Genomic DNA, 25,897 nt, shown 5'->3' with positions numbered 1-25,897 from the left:
TATCGGTCCGATACTGACCTAAATTACTGGATCGGATATCGGAGAAAAATAAAAAATGTAATCCGATCCATTAAATATCACGAAAGCACCTCACAAAACTTGCAACACGCCGTAACTCACCTCAGAACGTTAGCACGTCGGAGCAGTATGCATCACGTGATAGAGCGGCTGTGGCATGCCGACCTGTCAGTGGTCTGGATAGCATTTGGAGCTTCGCTAGCAACCCGGCATTTCATCTCCGACAAAGTTATCCCAAGAGAAGTAAAGCAAGTGTGTAAGTCCATCTCTGAATGTTTGTAAAGCATTCCTGCGTTAAGCTTAACAAGCGATATATGGAGCGACTGCCTCTTCTTGCTGCTACTTCAATCATGAAACTGCTTAACGATCAGCTGATCGGCTTTTCTGTCGCGAGTCCGTGTCTCTAGTTTGCTTTTGGCCCACTTTGCACCAGAAAGAGGAAACCAGCGGATAAACAACAGCAGCACGTTTAAGCTTGATCAGCTGTTGTTAGAATTTATTTAATATTACTTTCTACTCGAGGATCTTTTTCTATGTAGCTGACGCTGGTAACTGTGCAGGGGCGGATCTAGCAAAGTTTAGCCAGGGGGGCCGATAGGGCATTAACAGGGAAAAGGGGGCACAAAGACATACTTTTCTTTCTTATTCTCATTTAAAATGTCTAGCTTTTAATAAATAATTATCTTACACCCAAAGTTTTAATTTGATGTAAAATGAATAGAAGTCAATTACTGTATATAGTAACTATTAAGTCTAATATATATATACCCTAGTAAGCTATAGTACTTTTTCCTTTGGGAAGGTACCATCTGTGCAGTCTGCAATTTTGTTGAAGAAAGATGTTGAATCTATTTAATATTTCTTGAAAAATAATTGATTTCTGTGCATTTTTTTTCACACTGCATCAAATTAAGGTTGATTACGTCGATTAAGCATCATGAGGTGGAGCGTGAGGGGTGGTTCCCTATTTTTTATTTATTTATTTTTGTTGTTGCTGGGAGTTGGAACCCTATTAGTTAGGTTGCTTAATATTTATGCTAAGTACTCTTTAAAATACCAGAATAGGGAGGATGGTGTAGGTTTAAGTTTATTAGATTGATCAGTATTGCTGTACTATGAAATTTTTTTTTTTGCATACAGGTATAACAGAATAGCTTTAGTGTAGTTGTTGTTTTAAACTTGAGTATGAACTTATACAAAATGCAGCAAGATATTTAAAAAACAGTTTTGTTTATTAAAAAACACTATATCGGATTCATATCGGTATCGGCAGTTATCCAAATTTATGATATCGGTATCGGTATCGGACATAAAAAAGTGGTATCGTGCCATCTCTACTTGTTACACACAGGTCTACCGTTGTTTACAGCGCTGTCGGCCGACGTTTTTTTTTTTTCGTTTTATATACTTCCGAAAAGAAAACCTCATTTCTGCCGTTCAATACTGAACAAATTTAAACTTTTTAAAATTATGCAAAATGCAAAACTCTTAGCCGTGTCTCTACGAAAACCGCTGGAACTTCAGAGGTAATGTTCATGTGTTGATTAATGGTTTTCTTTCGTTTTTGATGTACTGCAGAATATTTTTATAAAATCCCAGGCCAGGAAAATCACCTTCATGTTTTTCTGTGTTTTATCTTCAGCTACTTTGACACAAAGGCATCTGCTGTGATGCTCGCACCTTTGATAAAGTCTTGCGTGTGTCAGCTTCCTTTTTATAGATACAAAAATATGTAAATGTACTGATCTGAATTATGATATATCTGACTGTCAAAATTTCCTAGAATCAAATCGAATTGAATCGAATCGAATTAAATCGAATCGTGGATCGAATCGATTCGGGACCTTGTGAATCGGAATTGAATCGATTCTAGAAATCAGTGACGATACCCAGCCCTAAATAATAACCATAATTTACAAACTGAAATTTTGTTTTATTCAAAATGACCTGAAACTGATGACTGAGCACATAATGTCATCAGGAATGTTTTTCTGATGACGCATAGCATAACAGACTTCCATAATATCAATAGCCACATTGCATTAATAATGTACACTTTAGTCCCAGAAGTGTCATCTAACCTATACTTGTAACAACAGCCAGCTTCACGCATTACATAATAACTTTGCTAAAAACCTATGTAGGGTATCTACCTTATAATGTGAAGCAGCATAGTGAGAACACAGTTGCTGTACTATAATGTCATGTTAAAGTACATAACCGTCCCAGTCATGGTGTTTGTTTCCCCTCATTGTTTGGAATTCAAAGTCAAAAGTCAAAGTCAAAGTCAACTTTATTTGTCAATTCTGCCACATGTACAGGACATACAGAGAATAGAAATTTCGTTACTCTCAAACCCTAGATGAAATAGCAAATGAACATTTAAATATGAACATTTAAATATAAGAGAGTGATTAAAAAATGCAAATAAAATAATTAAAAAGTAAAAATTTTAATAAATACAATACAATTTAACAAGAAAGCTATGCAATATACAATATACAATATTCAGGTAAGGGTAAATGACATTGAGTGTAAACCAGGCAGAGTAGTGCAAATAAGCAAATAGTGCAAATGGAGATTTAGTAATATACGGTAAGAGATAGTATAACAACAAAGTCTTATGAGGTAATGGCAGTCCAATGCTCCACAAAGTGACTGGTAACTGGTGCAGGCCAGTGAGTGAGTCAGAGAGAGAGAGTGTGTGTGTGTGTGTGTGTGTGTGTGTGTGTGTGTGTGTGTGTGTGTGTGTGTGACAGAGTTCAGTGAGACCATGGAGGAGAAGAGGGGAGAGGGGGCAGAATCGGGAGGGAGTTAAGCTTCCTGACAGCCTGATGGATGAAGCTGTCCTTCAGTCTGCTGGTCCTGGCCTGGAGACTCCGCAGTCTCCTCCCTGACGGCAGCAGCTTGAAGAAGCTTTGCATTGGGTGCGTGGGATCAGCCGCTATGCAAAGGGCTTTTTTAGTGAGACGGGTGCTGTAAATGTCCTGGAGGGAGGGGAGAGAGACACCAATGATCCTCTCTGCAGCTCTCACTATGCGTTGGAGGGTTCTATGACAGGACGCATTGCAGGCTCCAAACCACACAGTGATGCAGCTCGACAGGATGCTCTCGATGGTGCCTCTGTAGAAAGTGTACATGGGCTGGTGCTCCTGCTCTTCTTAGTTTGCGGAGAAAGAAGAGACGCTGCTGTGATTTCTTGGCCAGTGCTGTGGTGTTGTACGTCCAGGAGAGATCCTCTGTGATGTGCACACCCAAGAACTTGGTGCTGCTCACTCTCTCCACAGACGCTCCGTCAATGGTCAGAGGAGCATGTTGGGTGTGCATTCTCCTGAAGTCCACAACAATCTCCTTCGTCTTCTCCACATTCAGAGAGAGATTGTTGTCAACACACCACGTGGCCAGGCGTCTCACCTCACTTCTGTAGTCGGTCTCATCCCTGTTGCTAATGAGACCCACCACCGTTGTGTCGTCCACAAACTTGATGAAGAGGTTGGAGCTATATGATGGAGTGCAGTCATGGGTCAGCAGAGTGAAGAGGAGGGGGCTCAGCACACATCCCTGCGGGGCCCCCGTGTTTAAAATGATGGTGCTGGATGTATTACTGCCGACCCGTACTGCTTGAGGTCTTCCGGTGAGGAAATCCAACAGCCAGTTGCACAGTGAGGTGTTGAGCCCCAGCTGGACCAGTTTTTGAGTGAGCTGTTGGGGGATTATAGTGTTGAATGCTGAACTGAAATCTATGAACAGCATTCGAACATATGAGTCATTTTTGTCCAGGTGTGTGAGTGCTGAGTGGAGTGCAGTGGAGATGGCATCATCGGTTGAGCCGATACGCAAACTGGAAGGGATCCAGGGAGGGGGGCAGGACAGTCTTGATGTGTTTCATGACTAGTCGTTCGAAGCACTTCATCAGGATGGGAGTAAGTGCAACAGGACGGTAGTCATTAAAGCAGGAGGGAGATGACTTTTTTGGAACCGGAATGATTGTGGTGGCTTTAAAACATGTGGGGACGACAGCCTGGATGAGTGATATGTTGAAGATGTCTGTGAAGACATCAGTGAGTTCCACTGCACAGTCTCTCAGTACACGACCAGGAATGTTGTCAGGACCCGGAGCTTTACGTGCATTGATCCTGCTGAGGGATCTCCTCATGCTGTCCGGGGACAGAGTCATCACCTGGTCACCAGGAGGGGGTGGGGTCTTCTGTGCAGTGGTGCTGTTTTGGACTTCAAAGCGAGCAAAGAAAGTATTCAGCTCGTTCAGCAGGGGGATAGTGCTATCACAGGTCTGTGGTGGGGGCTTGTAATCTGTGATGGTTTGAATGCCCCGCCACAGGCTCCGTGAGTCTCTGCTGTCTTTGAAGTGATGGGATATTTTCCTGGAGTACTGTCTCTTAGCCTCTCTGATGCCACGGGAAAGGTTGGCCCTAGCTGTCCTCAGGCTCGCCTCGTCACCATCTCTGAAGGCAACATTCCGAGCTTTCAGCAGCCTGTAGACCTCTCCTGTCATCCATGGTTTTTGATTTGCCCGGACAGTTATGGTTTTCGTGACTGTTACATCCTCAATACACTTGTTGATGTAGGCAGTAACAGTCTCTGCGTACTCCTGGAGGTCAGTGGTGTTGTTATAGGTGGCAGCCTGCTTAAACATGTTCCAGTCTGTGGTGTTAAAGCAGTCCTGTAAAGCCTCCGAAGACCCTTCTGGCCACACTTGTATCCGCTTACGAACCGGTTTGGTGGTTTTAACGAGCGGTCTGTAAGCAGGCATTAGCATGACAGTGATATGGTCTGAGGCGCCGAGGTGGGGGAGGGGAAAAGCTTTGTAGGCTCCTCTCTGAATTGAATTGAACATTCTGTCTTTTTATTTACATAGTTCCAAATCACAACAGCAATTGCTTCAAGGGGCTTCAATATGTTCATATGATGAGACACACACATCTTTTTTATGAAGAAATAAGTTTGCATTTATTGGACAAACCAAACATAAGCAAACTCACACATAGTGTAAAGATGGACCATGTCATGGGGTGACAAATGAAGGGTTTCATTCCAAAATGCTGTACAACCATTAGGAGGAAAAAACAAACAAACAAACAAACAAAAAAACAAACCCAGTATTTTAAAGAGCACATCATTCATTCAGAAATCTTATTACTTTAGTCACAACAACCCCCTAATGAAGCTGTATTTATTTCATGGAGATGACATTATTCCCACATGCTGTACATTTCATTTTGGAACAAAGCTCTTCAAATATATCTTTTTATTTTTACACTTTTTACATTCTTTTCTTGCTGTACATTTTAAGTCTCATGCTTTGCTTGAAACTGTGGTGTCAGCATTTATCCTCAATCACATGACGAGAGACAATAAAAAGAAGAGCATACAGTATTCAGGATCAATGCTGCATAGTTTCAACTTTGGAATAACACAATTACCTTTTTGTAAACTGTGTGTATATGTGATGGAAAACCATATTAAAGCTGTCAAAAGAATACATGCGATGTATCTTGGAAGCTTCACTTCTTTGAAAAATTTCAGTATTGGGAGACGATGCATGTCATCACGAGTCCATCAAGAGCAGCTGAAATAAACAAAGGTGGAGCAGTTCATACCATCGCAGAGTTTCTTAAGAAGCTCTGGCAGTAAACCACAGCATGATGGATAACAGGAAATGGATGACAAATATCAACAGATGTAACTCGAAAGAAAACAACAACTAAAACAAGCAAACAAAAAAACCTGCATGAGTTTTTAGCAAAGTCTGGGCACAAAACATGCAAAGAAAACAACAAAATGGAAGCAATAAATAAAGTAAAAGTCCTGGGAATGTTAACAAAACTCCACTGAGAGTGACACCAAAGCAAACAACCAAGTCACTGCAATCTTTTAAACAGAATTTAAAGATGATACAGATCCACCTATAACAAAAGGCTAGGACAACATTCTTAACCTGACCGAGCTAGCCAACAGATTACAGTAAGAACACTTGAAATGGTTCACGAGGACAGCTGCACATCATTCCCTTGTAGTAAACCTCCGTTAAGGCAATCGGAAAACAGGAAGAGAATTTAGCACTGGAATCACACATAGCTTTTATGTGGGGAAAAAAAAAAAAAAAAAAAAAAAACATGGACTGTGAGGGTCATGGACGCCTCAAAGCAGATTCGTATGTAATTCAAATCTATTGAGATTTAACCCTGCGGAAACTTTGCGTTCCTGTTTGGTGGTGATGTCTTGATAACATCAGTCACTTGCAAATACTTTTCTGGATGTTTCCAGTTAGTGGGATGTTTCAAATCAGTATGCAGAAGTGGCAGTGAGGCTTCAGACTGCTTTAAATGCTCCATTTCAGACATTTTTTCTACTCTTTGTCCGATATCATGTCCAAAAAAAAAATAGCCCTGCTTGACCTTCTGTCCGTATGAGATCACTAAGGAGAAGATGTACACTGTGTACAAGATTTACAAGTCTAAAGAGCCAGTCAACAGTTGAAATGAGAAACACTTTAGCCAATCATGTTGTTGCACTGACACATGCACACAGTAGAGGTTAGTAACAGCTTCCTTTGCTATGCTGTAGGCGTGAGTAGTAGCAGAGTCGCGGCTCTCTCCCCAGTCTCAAAGCGGTTTTTAAATAAGCCCCCAGATCCGATTCAAGATGGCTGCTGAATTGAGAGATTTGCTTATTGAAGGCCTTTGTTAACAGCTCCTTCTAAAATACATACAGCTAAGAACACAGATTAGAAGGTGTCCTGCTTTCAAAATAACCATCAACTTACTCCTGCTGTTCAGGGAGAAGGAGCTAAAGCCGCTGTTAAAGGAAGCTCCAGAAAACAGTCGCTGCTGTTCTTACTCTCACAGAAGAAAAATCTGGAAGCAAGACGGCACCAGAAACCTACCAAACAGATCCCACTGAGATGATCTTGCTTAATAATAATAATTTAATAATAACACAAGCACAAAGAGCCTAATGTTGAGTTAAACACAGAAGGCCATGAGAAAGAAAAATATCCAGTTTCAGATTCAGCCAACTTTGCAAGGATGATGAACTTTAGGAGTGTGAAAAAACAGGAAGGCCTTCTTAAATCATCTAAATTCTCCTCCAGTGTTCATATTTAGACACAAGACTAAAATTACCATTAACCATTAAGCTCAAGAAACAAAGAGAAAGAACACAATGGATTCTTTAAGAAGTCACTTCTCACTCTGAGCATGCTCTCAGTTATTACACCAACCACACCAACATTCAGACTAAATGGTTAAGCTTTATTTACAGCAGCTGGTTCGTGGAGTGGATGATGTCAAATAAAACCTTATTCCAACATATTTAAATGCGTCAGAGTACAAAGAGCTGAGCTGCGGCCACCTTGATCATCGTATTTCTGTTACCACTCACTACAGTACATGTGGGTGTCCCAGCCTGTTCTTAGTGGTTGGAACGGAAGTGACAGCACAGGCGCAGATGGGAAAAACAAACGTAACAAACGTAATATACAGGTCAAACATAGCAGAGTCCTGGCTTATTTTACCTGGGTGCTGTTAGCCTTGTATACAGTGTATGGCTTGGATATGCTGCTTTATGCACATACAAACCACCAACAACCCTGTGCCCTGGCACCCTTCTGCAGGAGCTCTTATAGCTCTTCATAATCGCCATCATCTCTTTTGATTGATGCTGCCCCACCGCCCAGAAAGTCCTCCAGCTCATCCACTTCGGTTTTCTTGGTCCTGGATTTTTTTTTCTTTTTCTCCTTCTCATCGGGCACTGCAGCTTCATCCTTTTCCCTTTTCTTGTGTTTGTGTTTCTTCTTGCTCTTTTCATCCTCCTGTAAGTGACGGCACACAGTTTACTGTAGGACTCGCCGGCAGAACCTCAGAGGCTGTTCACGACATAAAAAGCTGAACTTTTCTATTTCTGTTCACGTTCATAGCAAAACAACAGAATCCTTTTAATAAAGGAAAAAAAAAACCCTGCGGTTTGCAGACTTGCAGTTAAAGACTTAAATCAAGTTTGAAGTCTGAAGCGTCTGACCCCTCACTGGTGAGTGTGTTAGATAAGAATGTCCACTCATTATGTCTTTGAATTTTCATTCAAATCTTTACAAATAATCATTTAACATTTTACATACACCTTTGTAGCAGCAATGTCTCCAAACTATCCTCTTGCTCACCGACCGTCACCACAGCTCAGTACCAGGCATTCAATTTCTAATACCGGTAGATACTATACACTCGATGGTCAATGAGAAAAACTGTTTTATTTCTCTTCTTTAGACACAAAGTCCTTACAGTATGTAATATCAACAAAAAGTTTACCTCTTTGCTCTTCTTCTTCTTTTTCTTCTTTTCCTTGGAGGAGTGCTTGCTTTCTTTCTCTGAAAGAGGAGCACATGCATACAGCACTCTCACAAGTGGTGAACATCTGATGGAGTCATTTTAAATACGTTTTATGTTAAAGTTCAGTTTCTTAACAAAACCAGCAGAACAGACCATTTCAAAAAAGGACAATTGTTTTAACCACTTAATAACATGAAACAATTACATCCTTGCTTCTAAATTGAGATAAAATTGACGTTACTGTAATCAGCCCTAAAAATCTTAGAATATGGTGTCTAGACCAATACTCTGGATGGCATTACCCTGGTCTCAGTTAACACTGAGTAATGGAGTTGTTTTTGACCAAGATATTTCCTTCAATATACATATTAAATAAATACGTGAGGCTGTCTTACTTTGTAAAATTAAAAAACCTGCTGTCTCAGAGTGACTCTGAAAAACTAGTTCATGCATTTATTACTTCTAGGCTGGATTATTGTAATTATTCATTATCAGGATGTCCTAAAAACTCCCTGAAAATCCTTCGGTTGATCCAAAATGCTGAAGCAAGAGTACTGACAGGAACTAGAAAGAGCATATTTCTCCCATACTGGCTTCTTTTGATTGGCTCCCTTAAATCCAGAATGAAATTTTAAAATCCTTCTCATCACGTACAACGTTTCGCATAATTAGGCCACCCCATCAGAGCACTTTGCTCTCAGACAGCTGGGTTAGTTGTTGTTCCTAGAGTATTTAAAAGTAGAATTGGGAGGCAGAGCCCTCGGTTTTCAGGCCCCTCTTCTATGAAACCAGCTTCCAGTTTGGATTTGAGAGACAGACACTATCTCTACTTTTAAGATTAAACTTAAAACTTTCCTTTTTGCTAAAGCATGTACCCTGAATCCTCCTTTAGTTATACTGCAATAGGTGTAGGCTGCTGGGGGATTCCCATGATGCATTAAGTATTTCTTCTTCAGTTACCTTTCTCCCTCAGTATGTGCTTACACACCTCTCTGCATTTAACAATTAGTTAATATTAAACTCTGGGTCTCTTCCATGATGCATCTTTTGTCTGACTGTTGGGGTTTTCTCTCTGTTATTGTGGGGTCTTTACATAACAATATCAAGCACCTTGAAGTCACTGTGCAATATCAATTGAATCTAAAGGGTTCTGTTGACCTAATCTGCCTGCTCATCAGCTAATCAAATGTGGAGTTACATCGACAAGTATTTAAGGACTTGCCTTCCTGATCCTCGCTGCTTTCCTTGGCTGCAGGAGGCTCTTCTTGGATCCCGAGACCAAACAGGTCAGTGTCGTCCTTGGGTTTGAAGGTGATCACAGTGGGTTTTAGGGGTTCTGGCACCTTGGCTAACTGCATGTCATCATCAGAGAGGTCAGACAGAAGCTCATCCCTGACTGGAAATGTATCCTGCATTCAAAAGGGATGCAAATGTATATTCATTAAAGAAGCAGAACAGAAAAGTTTTAATTGACTTTTCATCTATTTAATTTCTGTTGCAGATTTTGCTTTCCAGATCTGTGACCTGAACTGGCCTCATAGTGGAAGTATCTTTGTTTACCTTTGCAATTTTAGGTGTGTCTGATGCTTCAGAGTCAAAGTCAGGGTCATCCATCACAAACGAGAGCATTTGCTGAGCCACAGGAGCCTCAGGGTCTGTGTCAGAGTCCTCCACTTTGGGCGTGCTTCCCTTCTTCTTGCCTTGGTGTCGGGCTGGCTGCTCTACTGCGGGAGTTAAAGTGAGGGAGATGGGTGGTGTGGTTTGGCCCTGGGGATCCGGAGCTTTAGATGTCACCTTTGGTTTTGTGATTATAGGCCTGATTCAAGGAACACGTAAAAAAACAAAACAAAAAACATATCAGATCACAATGGGGGAAAGGGGGGGGGGATAGGCTGCATATCTACACTGATATGTACTGGGTCATGCGTTAGGGATGCCACATCGTTTACACATCAACCTACAGTGACACCTCAAAACTCAAAGTGAAGAAGTGATGCAGCAGGATAATCCATTTTGTCAAAATTTCATTGCAAAAATGGTACTCAGTGGTTTGTATGGCTGTATGTTTGTATGTGCTTGTATGTATGTGTGACAACGTCGGGGCATGCTCCTAATGAGATGACAGCTGATGTCTCAGGACCCACTGCACCAGTGTAGGGTCTGACAGTGGGCCCGGGAATTTCAACGTGATACCTAGCGTCACTCAGGGTGCTGCTGGCTAGCCCTATAGCGGTCTGTGTGTCCCTCCATTGATATGTCCCTCTCTGACACTACCAAACCAGTCAAGTTTAACGATGTTACAGACAGAATAACGTTCTCCATGGCTTCTTCAGACTGTTTCACATCTGTCACATGTGCTCAGGGTGAACCTGCTCTTGTCTCTGAAAAGCACAGGGTGCTAGTGGTGCCAATTCTGGTATTCTATGGCAAATGCCAATCGAGCTACATGGTGTTGGGCAGTGAACACAGGACCCTACTAAAGGATGTTGAGCCCTCAGGCCACCCTCATGAAGTCTGTTTCTGATGATTTGTTCAGAGACACTGACATCAGTGGCCTGCTGGAGGTCATTTTGTAGCTCTGGCAGAGCTCACCCTGTTCCTTCTGGGACAAAAGAGCAAATACTAGACCTGCCGATGGGTGAAGGACCTTTTGTGACTCTGTCCAGCTCTCACAGAGTAACTGCCTGTCTCCTGTATTCTCCGCTATGTTCCTGAAACTATGCTGGGAGGCACAGCAAACCTTATTGCAAGTGTGCGTATTGATGTGCCATTCCGCAGGAGTTGGACTACCAGTGCAACCTATGCGGGGTCCTGATATAACCTCATGCTACCAGTAGTGACACTGGCCCTAATCAAATGCATACAACTAGAGAAAAACAGTCAGAAAAGATCAGGAGGCAGAAAATACCAGTGGCCTCCACCTGTAAAACTATTCCTGCTTTGTTGTCGCATTGTTGCCCTTCTAGGTCACCTCTTGTTAAGTGAACTGATTAACAACCTCCTGTGCTACTTAACTGATAAGATCAATATCCCCGAGGTTTCACTGACTTAATGCTAAACTCAGATTAAAAAGTGTTTCTTTAATTTTTTGAGCAGTATATCACTTGTGTCACTAATGAAATTTCTTGACTTACGCTTTGAGCTCAGGTTTACTTTCCAGGTCTTGATCCTGTGAGATTACAAGCGCTGTTGGTATTCCCTCCTCCTCGTCACTGCTCAGAGTGATATCTTTAATGGGGGGGAGGGCCTTAGAGTTGGAAAGGCTTGGCTCAGTATCATCAGGGTCAAGCTCATCCTGGAAACTGGACACCATGGGGTTTCCTCTATCCTCACCATCACTGGGTTGAAGCAAGAACACGAAAAGTTGGTTCAAAGAGGCTTGAAGAGGTGACCGAAAGCAGACACTTAGTGACTAACAATGTAGTAAAACATTTAAAAATTTAATTCAACCTCTTCTAAATGTTGAATAAAGGAGGTAAAATGTAAAACATTGACAAAGAGTATTTTCTAAAAGTAAAAACAGGCCAAGTCAGAAGTATTTGTGAAAATTTTCACCTGTCACTGTCCACAGTGGGAGCTGCTGCAGGTCGGGGCACCTTGGTCTTGGAGGGCAGGCTGTCCTCCAAGAAACTCTTGTCCAGTCTCTCATCTGGCACAAAATCATCCACACTCTGCACCTTAGCAGGACACACTGGTACAGGAGGCTCCTCTGAGGAAAACATTGAGACAATTTTTGACTGAGAGCAAAATGACTCAGAACAAAAATCTACGCTTTAAAGTTCAAAAGCTCCAAAGCAGAACCACTGTGTGTTTGCTTTTAGCTAATTATACAGAAACTGCAGGGAAAGACTGAAATCACATGACATTCCAACACCAGCCAGTCTTTTGATCCTTTTAAATGCTCCGCATTTCTCAACTCCCAAGTCTCAAACCTTGTGACTACTTACTATGGACCTGGCAGTTTCAGTTACGGTCAACAAATATATTCTAAAGCTGGTCTGGATACTCTCAGTGCCCGGAGGACAAAGAAAACTCAAAGTGAACTCTTTATTCAGTAACTGATATAACAATCTCCATTGAATGTGTTCATTAGCTTACTACATTCTAGTTTATCAAGATTTGACGGATGTGACTGAACAGCTTTCTTAACCCTTAGATGATTCTTTAAAATCCTCACTCTTCTCGTCTTTGACTCTTTCTAAAGACAAAACAGTGGAGCTTCTCAAAAAGTGCTGTAAAAATATTATATAGTAATATTTGTTCCACTTTAAATGACTCAGTCAACTACTTTGGTCTGAACTTTTAATATCCAATATTAATAATATTTAATGGATTTTAATGATTTGAAGGCCAGTATGTTTATATAGCTCCACTGATTTTTATCAAAAAAACAAAAAAAAAAAAACCCCAAAGAAGAACAACAATTTCCATGAAATACATTTCAAGGAATATTTGATTATTTTCAATAGGCCCTAAAATGAGACTGATTGGCAGAAACATTGGTGTTCATTATTATTATTTTTTTTTGCAGTGTCATAGTCACCTCTCTTTGCAACAAAAACAAAAACAAGAAACTGTCACACTCAATGCCCTAAGGACAAAAAAGTGGCAGCTTTGCAAAAACTCCTGCAAAAATATTATAAAGTAATATTTTTTTCCACTTTAAATGATGGAATCTTTCAAAAATACTTCATCCTGAAATATAAATATTAATCACGTTTTTTTTATTTTAACCCCTCAAGAAGAGGGACTCCAGCTGAGGTGGAGCAGAAGCTGTAAATGGACAGACTGATCTTTGCATGTAAGCTTCCCACGTTGTGCTGCCAGCTGTTCTCTTCCTGTCCATGGAAAAGTCACACCGCCCTTACATTTGCTGATGAGAGGGGCTTGCAGCAGTACCCTGCAGATTTAAACTGATTAATTTTTTTGACCTGTAAACAGCATCCAAAAATGAGCATCTCTATATACGCCTGCAGTTCCTCTGTGTCTACATAAGCCACTGAGTGATTCATATGCAGGTTTGTCATGGCCACAATTTGCTTCAACCAGCAGCAGTGCATGGTCATGTCATGGTGTGTATGTCCTGGGATCAAACCTCTGGTTGCTACTCATGATTTACTGTTATTGAATTCGTTTATAATTGAGAGTGTTGGTCCACTTAACCTGAGTGCAAAATTGCAGTGTTGGACTGTAATGCTACGTGGACGAATGTGCTAATGGCTGTGAATAGACAGAAATATTGTCACAGATGGCTGGTGTAGAGACTACATGGAGCACTCTGCTGTGCGAGTGCTGTGTAGGACTGACCTGGTGCTGAGGCAGAAGCCTCGGTGGCTGGGGATGAGCCAAACCATCGGGAGATGAAGCTGCGTTTCTGTGGGCCCGACGCTCCTGCAGCTGGTGACTGAAGGTGTTCGGGTGACTGGGCCAATGATTTTACCTCAGCAGCAGGTGAAGCTGCCCCGCCAGCTGCTGCTGCTGTGGGAGGCGGAGGAGAGGTTGTGGACACAGATGGTGACTGTGGGAGTGGCTGGGAAGGGATTGGTGGCTGTGGAGTGCTGGGACTGGAGCTGCCGGTGGAGGCCCCACTGGGAGGGACAATGGGGGACTGAGAGCCTGATGAGGGACTCTGACCGTTGGCTGGACCAGGGGAACCATAGCCCTTACTGCGAGACTCCAAGTTCTCCAGGAAACTGCAGATATCACAACAGGACTTTTAAGAGACTTTGAATAACATCTGAGGCCATCAATACAGTTTAGAAACTAGAGTAAGGAAAAACTCAGTAGAAGGAAATGTACACAGATGTGTAGTTCATTTTACAAATCTGTTAAATTCAACTGCTAGAAGATGGAGGTAGTAGTGTGCACCCAGCTCACTAGTTTAAGCCCAGCAGTGGACATGAGAGCACCTAATGCATAAAAAGTGAGGACACATAATATTTTACATAGAGTGGGGGAGAATTTTGGGAAATAAAGCTTTTGATCTAGTCCCTCTAGTGGCTCAGTAACAGCAGTGCACAGGCTGTCAGAGAGAATAAAGATGAGCATACATCTCATAGTTCTGATCTTCAGTCTCCTGCTGGACACAGAGCTCCTCCAGTGTCGCATCCATGTCCAACTGGTTGGTCTCCAGCTGCCTCAGGAGGGTCTCCCTCTGCACACAAACACATGGCATGATTACCTGGGCACGTGCTGAGATGAAATAGGTGTGCTTTGTCTTCCATTACAATAAATAAATCATAATAAAAAATTATAGCGTTTGAAAACCTGATATTATAAATAAAAATAAATCAAATATTCAGCACATAAAACAAAACAATAACCTGCAGCTGTAGGAACGGGATGTTGAAAAACTTGTGCAGATATTTCAAGCCAAAGCCATTCTTCATAGAGGACTCGGCATAGTGGATGTAAGATGATCCCATAGGTCTGTAAAAGGAAAGCATTAGTAGTAAACTCAAGTTTCTGAATATATACCCTATATTTACATGCCTCATTGATGTCCAAGTGTTATTTAATAAAAAAAACAAACAAACAAAAAAAAAAAAACGGAGAGAGGTGTAGCTGCATTTACCACCTCAAGGGCACAAAAACATCAGACACATCATCAGCTTGTTAAGTTGTTAAACTGACAGTGGATAACACCTTCCCTTTGACACTAGACAGCTTTCAGTGGTAAAATATCCATTTGTATTATACTGGTTAGTTACCAACCAGCCAAATAAATATAAGTCATGTTCCCCAGGGTAGCTGTGGCTACAACCGTAGCTTGCCTCCACCAGTGTTTGTGAATGCGAGAGTGAATGAATAGTGGCATTGTAAAGCGCTTTGGGTGCCTTGAAAAGCGCTATATAAATCCAATCCATCATCATCATCACTTTTGAACACTATTATGCGAGTTATCTTCTATCCACGGTCTACTGTTCAGCGTAGTTTCTACCGCTGTTTTCACTGCAGAGTCTATATAAAAATTGTAGGTAACAATCTTCAAGTCCCTCATTGGTTAGTGATATTCTGTTTTAACGCTACAAGTTTAGCGTTTTTGTTGTGACCATCTCAGCTTTTTGAAACTAATGCCACATTGATGTGCTCAATGGATAACAAACTGTAAATGAAAACATTTTGTATTATGAGCACATACAGTTTTATCCTCCCTTTTGACTTTGGCGAACCATCATTTACAATACAATCATATTGTATTTATTAAGAATAAAATCTAGGAAGGAAAGTTTCCTGAAGTCAAAGATCAAGGGAGCTGAAAATTGTTTTTCCAGAGACTTTTATAGAATCAGACATCTTTTCTGTTAGAGAGAATTCAGGTTTAAGGCACTTCCACACTGGCAGGTAGCAGGAGTTTCGGTTTAAAATCCCCGGGAAGTACCATGTTTTCACAGATTATTTTACTTGCAGCATGTTTTGTGCAAATATGTTTTAAATGTGCAAGATGCTAAGCTGTACCTTACGTCTCTGATTGGAGTGGTGGCACTCATAGGGATCATTTTGTGGGGAAGAAGAGTCGGATGACCCACAAAATTACCATTTTTACACAACTGTGCATTGAGCCTGAAGCAGACAGCCCACTAGAGAAAGTTGATGGCCACTGTTGTGATACCTGTTATCTACTACTGGGGTTTTAAGTTTTGCAGAGCCAGTCCCTCTGGTGAGGTGTAAGCTCAAATCTGGGTAAGAAAACAAAATTAACAAAAAAAAAAAAAGCTTCTTCCTGTTTTGGTTGTGTCACTGAGCCCTCAGTTCCCTGGATGTCTGGTTTGTGGCTGCAGACACAGACACAGTGAAAGAACACTAATCTAGTTGTTGATTATGTAAATTTTTTTAAAGTTAAAACCAAAAATTAAAGTCCTTAGAGAATTATATTGTTCCCGGTTCTGTTTTCTTCCAACACTTCCTGTTTATTCCTGGTACTGTTTCCTGTATTTTTGCTATCTGTGACTGAACACAGTGATATATGGTGCAGTATTCTGAGTCCCTATAGGCAGGTCCTGCAACTTGGCACCATCCTGGTAATTTGCTCATGCAGTTGTTGTGGAAAAACAAAACAGTCCCTGTATAAATACAGAGGTACACGGACAAACGTTGGTGAACTTTTGGCTTAAAAATAAGATTTTAAAACTTTTTTACGTCTATGTGTGTGCAAGGTTTGATGACATTATGGCTTTATTAAAAGCTCAGAGTGTAGACACAAAAAAGGTCTGTGTAGCTTATCCCAGAGTATTGAGCAAATGCGATGCTCATTGAAATGTTCAAATTTGAAAACATTTTCCACAGCTATATCAGGTAACAAGATTTACTTTTTACAGAGAAAACAACTTTTATTATTATCACACTTTTTATTTCAACTGTATACATTCAATTATTATCTATATCTACCTGTTCAATCCAGCAATTAGGTCCCTTATATCATCAGGGAGGATGACACGATGCTCGCCCATGTCCCTGTAGTTTCCCAACACACACACCGGCACATGGGTGGGTACTTTGGGCAGCTCCCTCAGGATGTAATTAAAAGTCCTGCAATTGATAGGATCACAACATTTATCTGGGAGTATCAATATTCACTGGAAACTGACTATTCTTCAAATATCGCTTCCCCAACTCTGCTTACAAATGACGGTACACAGTTTTCTAAAATACTTGTGCTTTCCTGTTTTTATGACTGGTAACCCTGAAGTTCAGTATTTGGCTTTAAAATGTAGAGAATTAAGCAGGGACTCAAAACAGTAATGTATAAATGTTTTAAAACATAGACACATTTTTTGATTTTTGTGTAATTTAATGACAGCCAGAAAATAATGACCTACCCACAGAGGTGTCTGTGAAAATTATACACCTGCAAGGGCATATTTTCTGTTCAATTTTATTTTATTTATACAGTGGCAAACCACAACAACAGTTGCCTCAAGGCGCTTAATAGTGTAAGGTACACCCTGCAATAATACATAAAGATAAAAACCCATCAATCAAATGATCCCCTATGAGCAAGCACTTTGGTGACAGTGGGAAGGAAAAACTCCCTCTTAACAGGAAGAAACCTCCGGCAGAACCAGACTCAGGGAGGAGCGGCCATCTGCTGCAACCGCTTGGGGAGTCACACCATGACAGGAACACTAATATGGATCCTAGACAGCTAGCTAGTCTTGCCCAACCAAGACTGGCTTTACAGTCAGAAAGTTAGTCTGAGCCTAAGCCTCTTCCAGAGGACCCTTTGTTCCCAACGGCCACCTTCACCTAAAACAGTTTACTTATTTCCTTTACATCTGAATTTGAATTATATTTGAAATGTGAGTAAATCCCCTTGTTAAAGATGATTAAATGCATGATGAAAAACAGTATTTAATAATGGAGATTAGACTACAGCATTAACCAAAGTAAACGTGATTATAATTTTTGCTACACTTAAGCATACCTATCATTTACTGTGCTTAGTCACTGTAGCACCTAGAACAACAGTGAGGCTCACTCATGTGTTTTTAATTGTGGCTGAATAACAAAAGAGCTCTACAGCACAGAGACATAAGATACACCAGATCCTACTTTACATGAAACCCCACTGAAAAACCTACAGTTATATCATTTGCCATGCTAATATATACATAAAAAAAAAATTCTCCCTTGGGATGCCCAAAATAGCAATAGTGGAATGTATTTTAAGGATTGTGCATCTAGAGCTGAACATAATCCAGCAGTGGAAGCTTCATAGCCACAGACAGACACAATGAAACTTTATCTGCTCATGCATATTAAAGAAATAGACTTGCCTGATGAGACAACAACACACACAAAGCTCTCTTACCACTGCTTGGTGATGTCAAACATCATGATCACTCCATTGCAGTTCTTGTACACATCCAGGAATTCTGCATCCAGGGCCACCTCATCTGACTATAACACAAACAAATTAATATTTAAGAACAATTGGAGGAAAATATTCTGCTGAGATCATATGCTTCTTTTCCTTTTTTCCCCCTTTACAATTTCCTCCTTATAAGACATCTTTCTCTGATTAAAATCTGCAACCCACATACTAGAAGTGAGCCTTTCTTCCAAAACACATGACAGCCATGTGATAGTCACCTCTTGGGGCTCATTCTCCAGTTTCAAATTGTCACCGCGCCTTTTTCCTTTGCCTGAAAGAACAATTGGTCACAAATGGTAAGATCAGACAAGCTGACACACAGTGAAATCCTGATCTACAGTTTGGTTTTTGCTTTAAGTTAGTATAAAGGTATAGAGCAAGCAGAGCAGCAGCACAACTGCTTTTCTAACAGAAAAGCATCTCGCAGCCTACTTTGACCACACAGTGCCCTTTAAATACACGCTGCAGATGCTCACGCTCCAACTGGGTGCAGCAGTAGCAAAAAACAAAAAACAAATAAACAAAACAATAAAAAGGAAAGAAAACCCTCAAACAAAACAGCCAAACTCTGAGACATAGCTAGGCAGCAACCCTGAGCCATACTCTGACAATATTGACATTCAGATAAGAGTGGGGATAGGCAGGGCAAACCCACAGCACACAAGAGTTTAGTATCTACATACTGTAGCAGCGCTCACCTACACCTTCAGGAAGAGGATATTTTTGGCCTGAGATGAGTGTAAGAGAGGTGCCCAAAAAAAAAAAGACAACATCAACACTGAGGACAGAACAGACAAGCAACAAGCATCTCTATTGGATGTGTTGATATAATGCAAGAGGTCAGCCTCAGAGGAAATTTGACTGGCATGTGTGTCAACACTCACCTTTGTCCACCACGTCCCACACCTCTACCTTCACCACATCATCAGTAGCTGAGGCAAGCACAGAGGACACAATCATTATTCATGTTCTGAGACTACAGAGAGAAGAGTTCAAATCTATTGACTGTTAAATGACTAATGTGGATCTACTCGCGCTAAGTAGTGTAGTGTTTTCTCACTAGTATGGAAGCACTGACACAAATACAGGACGTCTCCTCTAACAATCAGTTAGCTCAAACTACAGCTAAACTTTTTCTTTTTACCTTGATATGGTGCCACTGGAATAAATTATGAGGCACAAACAGCAGATGTCAAACCAAAACAGAAACATAACTAAAGCAGTGGTGACAAGCAGGGCTGGGTGACATGAACCAAAAGAATCCTCTCAGTATTTAAAAGCTCCTTTTGGCTGATTCACTAATATGTATGTATGTATGTATGTATGTATGTATGTATATTTAACAAAAACAACATGTGATGTGTCACAGACACTTTTATTAAAGCAGACATCTAATTTTATTGGTCCTAATTAAAGGTAGTTGGGCTGTCAGTCAGGACAGGAAGTGAATTGCAGTTAGTTCCATATTAAGTCAGTTTTGTGTAGTTCAGTGTACTTGAAGAGGGTGGAAGTAATGTAAATTTCATCATCAGACAGTAAGCACGAGGCTTTGTGCAGATGTTCACGTGCACACCAGTTTTTTTGTGAACATGCACTCATTTACAGAACTGTACTATAGAGTAGCAACTATCCAACCTTCAAGCAGGCTTCGACCAAACTAGGAAAAAAGTCTGTGTGTACATGAACAACACAGTCTACTTCACCTAAAGGTGCAGTGGCAGAATAAGTGTATAAGTTGGTAACGCAACATTGGACTACATTGATATAAATTAAATGGCTAATTCTAAAACACTGTAATGATATATATATATATATATATATATATATATATATATATTTTAAATGTATATATCACCCAGCCCTGGTGAGATGATCACATGTGGTCACAGCTATCTTGGCTTACTTTTGTAATTCCAATGGATGCTTGTAGCTTGGATCTCCTGAGTGGGTATATACTCCTCCACAAACTTCTTGCCCTGCAGTCGATGCCATAAAGTACTCTTTCCAGTGTTCCTGTCTCCACGAATCACTATTTTCACTGGAGTAGGAGACATGATGGAGATGCCATAAAACTGAACAAACTAAGACAGAACATGTATTTAGCTGGCTGGATTACTTACTGTTATACTGGACCCCTTTGGCAAAGCGTCTCTGCAAGCTCTGGTTCATGGACTGCAGACCAGCAGGAATGTTCTTCTCCTTGAGCTGGCCAGGCTCAGAGCCCACCAGCTTCTTCAGCGCTGAGAACATCTTGACTGAGCTTCACCAGCTTCACTCTGCAGTAGAGAGGAACTCTGGCTGATGACTCCTTAATGACAACACAAGTAAAAGTGTAGCAGCGTATCTTCACGAGCAAGGAAGTTAAGGATCTATGCTGAGATGCAAATATGATGCCAAATCACTTCGTACCAACTTCAGTGGTTTACTGAATTTAGCGGTGCCTCTTTTAAAGTTGACCAGATGTTTTTCTTTGCCTGTCACAAGTAGAATTTACTACCATGTTGTTTTGAGCATCATCTAAGGGGAAAAAAAACAAAGAAAAACACAGAGACAGAGGTTGGGGATTAAAGACTCTTGTTTAGATGAAATTCTTCTGTTAACATGTAGGTGTGATGAAAAGGACAGGCTTGATATTTTTTGCAAAAAATGAAAATTATATCAAACTATGCTCAAGTGTTAGAACATGAGAAAAACCACAAATCCACTAGTTCCAGCTTCTTGTGCGAGTTTGTCACTCTTATGTGGAAATAAAATAAATGAATGCGAATTGTAAGTTATTCAACTTAAAAAAAATTAAGATATGCTTTATTTATTCAAAAAGTTGGAAAAACTGCTGTGTACAGCTGGAAACTAATTCTCAGTAAAATAAACACAATATAACAAGAAAACAACAACAGCACAGCTAGTATGAACGCCATTAGACCACGACAGTCAAAAGACAGTTTATGTGGAAGTGCATTAAAGGTACAGTATGGAAAATCTCACTGACATGACATCAGCAGATTGTATTCAACTAAAATATGTTTTCTTACCTGCCCCAATTCAAATTTGTCCTACATGGGCCACTGTAGTTGGGACTAGAGCAGGGTGATATGACCAAAAATATTTATCACGATATACATTTGAAAATTTGTGATAACGATATAACTGACGATATAATCGACACTAGACAAAATACTTTACAGCTCCACAACTTTATTCGTGCAAAAAAAAAAAAAAAAATCAATGCATTTTCACTTAAACAAGCAGCTGTTTTTTTTTAATCTGCATTAAAGTTACATAAAAATTTAACAGTGCAAATGCAAAATCCTTGCTGACCGTTTAACCAAAAGGCATTTCCAGTGGAAATTGGCCGACATATCCTCAGCATAACCATGTATAATATCCACAAAACTTAAAAAGAGGTTATACACATAATACAGTAATATTATGTTGAAGCACAGTACGTAGCACTCCGCGAGGCTCCTACCTACGATAGCCGTAATGCTCCAACAATCCATCAAGCGGTGCGGGTTCCTAGCTTAGCAAAGTCGTACTAAAACATTTGAAAGATTTTCCAGTGCCGTGTACGACATAAAATCGTTTCGAGGTCAGTAAACACAACCAGAATTCATACATAAGGCACACGGGATTATAAGGGGCACTGTTGATTTTCAGAAAAATCAAAGGATTGATTTTAAGTGTGCCGTATTTTCCAAAAAACACGGTAATAACGACGGCCCGCTAGCATGCTCTACCAAAAATAATGCTTTGTTGTGTATCTGACGGACGAAAGCTAAACCAGTGCCACACCACTGAAGTTGTAGCATATTTACAAACCAATTCTGGTTCATCCGTTTCATTTAACAATCAGCTTTTGCCCTTCTCATTCTCTGTCGCCGCCATGCTTTTTCCGCCATGTGCGTATGAAAACAAAAGCACTGCACATGCGTGTTTTACCCATATTCTATCGCGATATTTCATTTTCTTATCGTTGCCCGACATTATACCGGTATTACCGTGAACGGTATGATATGACCCAGCCCTAGCTGAGACAGATATGTTTTAGTCAGCCGAGAAAGTAAAAGGAGACCGACACAAGTCTATGAGTAAGTAAGCTGCTTAGCCAGAATTAGTGAAACTTTCTTTGAAGCGGATCTAACAGTGTTGGCCTTGAACACTTATCGAACAACCTCTCATACGATGTGAGAATGTAATCAAACTTTTTATCAGAAGAAAGAGTAATTTTTCCGTCATTCAAGCCTGGGATAAAGTTGGCTTATAACCAGCTTTGTGTTAGAGAAATTAAAAGAGCTAAATGCAACCTATATAAATAAAATGTACTTAAAAGACATAATTAAACATTAATAAATGTATATTTGTGGATGCAATACTCTTTTTTTTTTTTCCTGCTAAATAACCTCAACAAATGACTGACTGACTACTTTTAAGGCTGCTTTCCAGAGCAAGAAGTCTGGAGTTTGACTCCTCCATCTGTTGTGGGGGTTCTCTCCGGGTACTCCGGCTTCCTTCCACAGTCCAAACGCATGCAGTTAGATGAGTAAGGTTCACTGGCAATGCTAAATTGCCCATAGTTGTCAATGTGAGTGCAAATGATTGTCTGTCTCAATATGTTAGCCCTGCGACAGACTGGCAACCTGTCCCAGGCGTACCCTGCCTCTCACCCTATGGTAACGGGGATAGGCTCCAGCATCCGTGCAACCCTGATAAGGATAAGTAAGCAAGTAAGTAAGTAAACTTTATTTATTAAGCGCTTTTCACAGACAGGCAATCACAAAGCGCTGTACACAAATATTAAAATATTAAAATAAACAATAAAATCAATAGACATTATATACAATGTAAAAGATCAAATGTAAATAATGTAAAAAAAAAAAAAAATATATATATATATATAAAATATGTAGATCAACAAAAGGCTTGTTTGAACAGAAGAGTTTTTAACTGTTTTTTAAAAGAATCCACAGAGTCAAGCAAACGTAATTGTAGTGGTAAACTGTTCCACAGCCTTGGTGCAACAGACTGAAAGGCTCTGTCCCCTTTTGGGGACCGGAAGAGAATGGATGAATGATGTTATCTATCATTATCTACATTTATACTGCCCAATAAATTAAAAATTAAAAAACAAAGAAACAGGAGGAAAAACCTTTTACCACGTTTTGACAACTTCACTGTTGCGCACACGCTTGGAACACCACAAACACAACAATCGGATGATCCAAGCATTGTTAGCTAGAGAGTTAACGAGATAAAAGTAGTTCTAAAACAACTGTCCGTCCATAGAAACTTCTAAATATAGTTTTAGATTGCACTTTCACTTTGATCCATCCCTCTCCTGCCAGTTTCAAAACGCCAGGAAGACAATCACAAAGATACTCATCTGGGGTGATGTCATAGTAGCTTAGTTTATTAAAGCACAGCTTCAATTACAGCTGAAGATGACGGGGTAGAAAGCATAAGGATTTTGCACTTGACTAAATATTCATTACTGTCAATCATCCCTGCCACAGAGACAGGACTGGTCAGAACTTAACAGTAAATCACAATCTATACTTTACCCCACATTAGAAGGTTAAGCTCACTCACTCTCTCTCTCCCTCTCTCTCTCACACACAGTCCAAATTTTACTGTTAAATCATTTGATAAACGGCTGGCTTTGACGGGTCGGGGGAGGTAATCTCGACTATGTTACCAAAATGGTAATGGGAGAACATGAGAGGCACAAGCTGAAGCAAGACATAATGACGACGTTGTCAGATGATTCTTCGCAGTAGGTTTAATGACAATGAATTAGAAACAGTCTCTAAAACAATATTTGACCAGCTGAAAAACAGAAAGCTTCAGAACACGTCTCCGTGTCCTGATGGGAGCTGTCACAGTGTCCCTACAAGAAATACATTATTCGCTATCAAGATCAGCTTTGTCTTCAGTTGACATTATTAGTACAAGCTCCGTGTCTGTTTGTATTAAAAAGTTAATAAAAAAAAGTATTAACTAGCTCAAATCCAAAGAGCCGAGCAATTATCTACCAATGGCTGCGAATTAATTCTGTTTTCAGGTTGAATTTCCCTTTCACCGTTATCCTGCTAGCATTAGCTGACTGTGCTGCTCGCTCAGCTAGAACAGTGAGCTTTGCTTAATATATCAAGCAATGTGTTTAAGCATTCTTAAATCAGAAAATTCGAAAGAGTATGTAAAGGTCAATTCGGATTTCAAAAAGAGATGAGGCAGCCCGGCTTGTTACCTAACGTTACACCAGCTAAAGGGTAACGTTATCCTTTGGCTTCTCTTTAGCTAGCAATCCAGGCAATATTAGCTTAGCTTTGCCACTTCTGCGCTCAGTGACACTACACGGCAGCACGTCAGGATGAGTTTTTCAGGTTAACGTCAGCTGCAAATACTCACGGGTATATATTAAGATAGGAGCGTGCAGTCCCAGCATCTTTTCCTCAAAACATCTGTCAGACCTCCATCCCGACAGAGATATAGCAGCGACATTCCTTTGCAAAGAAAACAGCTACCGCCGACCAATCATCAAGTAGCACGCAAAACTTGTGAATATCCGGTTTCAAAATAAAGCTCAAGCTTAGCGATACCGAAACATTATTTAAGCTTATGCTCCAAGTAGCTTACTCATGGATATTCTTACTTAAATTTCAATAGGTCTGAGTAGGTTTCCAACAATACAGAAGAAGTTGTGCCTCGAATTTTTTTCTGCATATTTATTTGTTTGTGTTTGCAGATTGCCACATATTGTGAAACCAATACAATCTGGATTGTATTGGGCTGCCTCTGAATGTGAAATCTCCTGCTTACTGACTGACAACTTGTGACTCATAAATTATTATCCAGTGAGCACAGGGATGATTCTCGTTTTTTCCTTGAACTCCAATAATGAGTAATCAATTTGGGCTCATGTTTTATTCAGCATTACCTGAAACTAGTGACTAAGCCCATAAAGTCATCAGTAAAGTGTTTACTGACATCACAGATGGTTATTTTCCCATAGACTTCTATAGAACTAAAAGTCTTACTGCAACCAAAGGAGTTGCCCCCTACTTACCATGAAATAGAATGCAGCTTTAATCTTTTATACTGTTTATGTCAGGTAACTGTAACTACTAAAATCCACGTGTTTGGTGTTGGTCATTTATGAGCTAATAAATCAATTTACAGATACTAATACTAATACTAATATACTAATATACTAATTTACCAGAAAGCGAGTTTGGTTGAAATACAATTACGATAACCAAACTAAAGAATATTTTATGAATTTAGTTATTTTATGAAGTCTGGGCAATAGTTCACTTGAATTGTGTATACTAATGAGAATTAACACAATACCTGGTAAGTCTCATGATTTTGTTATTTTCCACGTGGATGTGCACAGTTTCAGACAGCTTTAGGGTAGAACAAGATCCATTTTCTTTACTTTCTCACATTACAACCGATTGCCGATTTTCGCTTTTATTTTCAAGACGTAACTATAGTACTTCCGAGATTAAGTGCAGTTAGCTTGCCGCGGCTGTCGTGGTGGTCGAATCTAGACCGTCCAATTTATCCCAGCCAGCTTCCTGATGACACAGATGCTCTTCTTTTGGACTTGCGGCACCTAGCGGCAGACGTAGCAACTTACAGTAAAGCGCAGCATCCTCAGCTG

General features: G+C 40.3%; 1 protein-coding gene across 1 annotated transcript; it reads right to left on the bottom strand.

The window, feature by feature from the left end:
• Positions 1–6,199: 6,199 nt before the first annotated feature.
• Positions 6,200–24,736, bottom strand: rabl6b (RAB, member RAS oncogene family-like 6b). The gene is made up of 18 exons (XM_085367107.1): positions 24,640–24,736; positions 20,644–20,751; positions 20,355–20,542; positions 20,138–20,272; positions 19,119–19,166; positions 18,933–18,962; positions 18,453–18,505; positions 18,172–18,260; positions 16,749–16,889; positions 14,684–14,789; positions 14,411–14,514; positions 13,668–14,053; positions 11,916–12,069; positions 11,495–11,698; positions 9,921–10,176; positions 9,583–9,769; positions 8,340–8,398; positions 6,200–7,849 (listed from the first exon to the last, which is right to left on the bottom strand). The coding sequence occupies exons 3-18, from the start codon at positions 20,482–20,484 to the stop codon at positions 7,658–7,660; spliced, it is 2,274 nt and encodes a 757-aa protein (XP_085223233.1). The 5' UTR covers positions 20,485–20,542; positions 20,644–20,751; positions 24,640–24,736; the 3' UTR covers positions 6,200–7,657.
• Positions 24,737–25,897: the final 1,161 nt, after the last annotated feature.

The sequence above is a fragment of the Diplotaxodon limnothrissa genome, linkage group LG12, assembly GCF_057381915.1.
Source record: "Diplotaxodon limnothrissa isolate DT_005_m linkage group LG12, D_limnothrissa_male_GT1.1, whole genome shotgun sequence".
NCBI classification, from domain to species: domain Eukaryota; kingdom Metazoa; phylum Chordata; class Actinopteri; order Cichliformes; family Cichlidae; genus Diplotaxodon; species Diplotaxodon limnothrissa.
This window is presented reverse-complemented; position numbering and strand designations above follow the sequence as displayed.

What these genes read in the sequence shown, in the direction of transcription:
- rabl6b (XM_085367107.1), bottom strand. Translation starts at nt 20,484, where the DNA reads ATGTTCTCAGCGCTGAAGAAGCTGGTGGGCTCTGAGCCTGGCCAGCTC. An exon ending in CAAAGGGGTCCAGTATAACA is followed by an intron (nt 20,273 to 20,354) that starts GTAAGTAATCCA and finishes CTCCTACTCCAG; the next exon opens with TGAAAATAGTGATTCGTGGA. An exon ending in CTAATTGCTGGATTGAACAG is followed by an intron (nt 14,790 to 16,748) that starts GTAGATATAGAT and finishes TTCCTTTTACAG; the next exon opens with ACCTATGGGATCATCTTACA.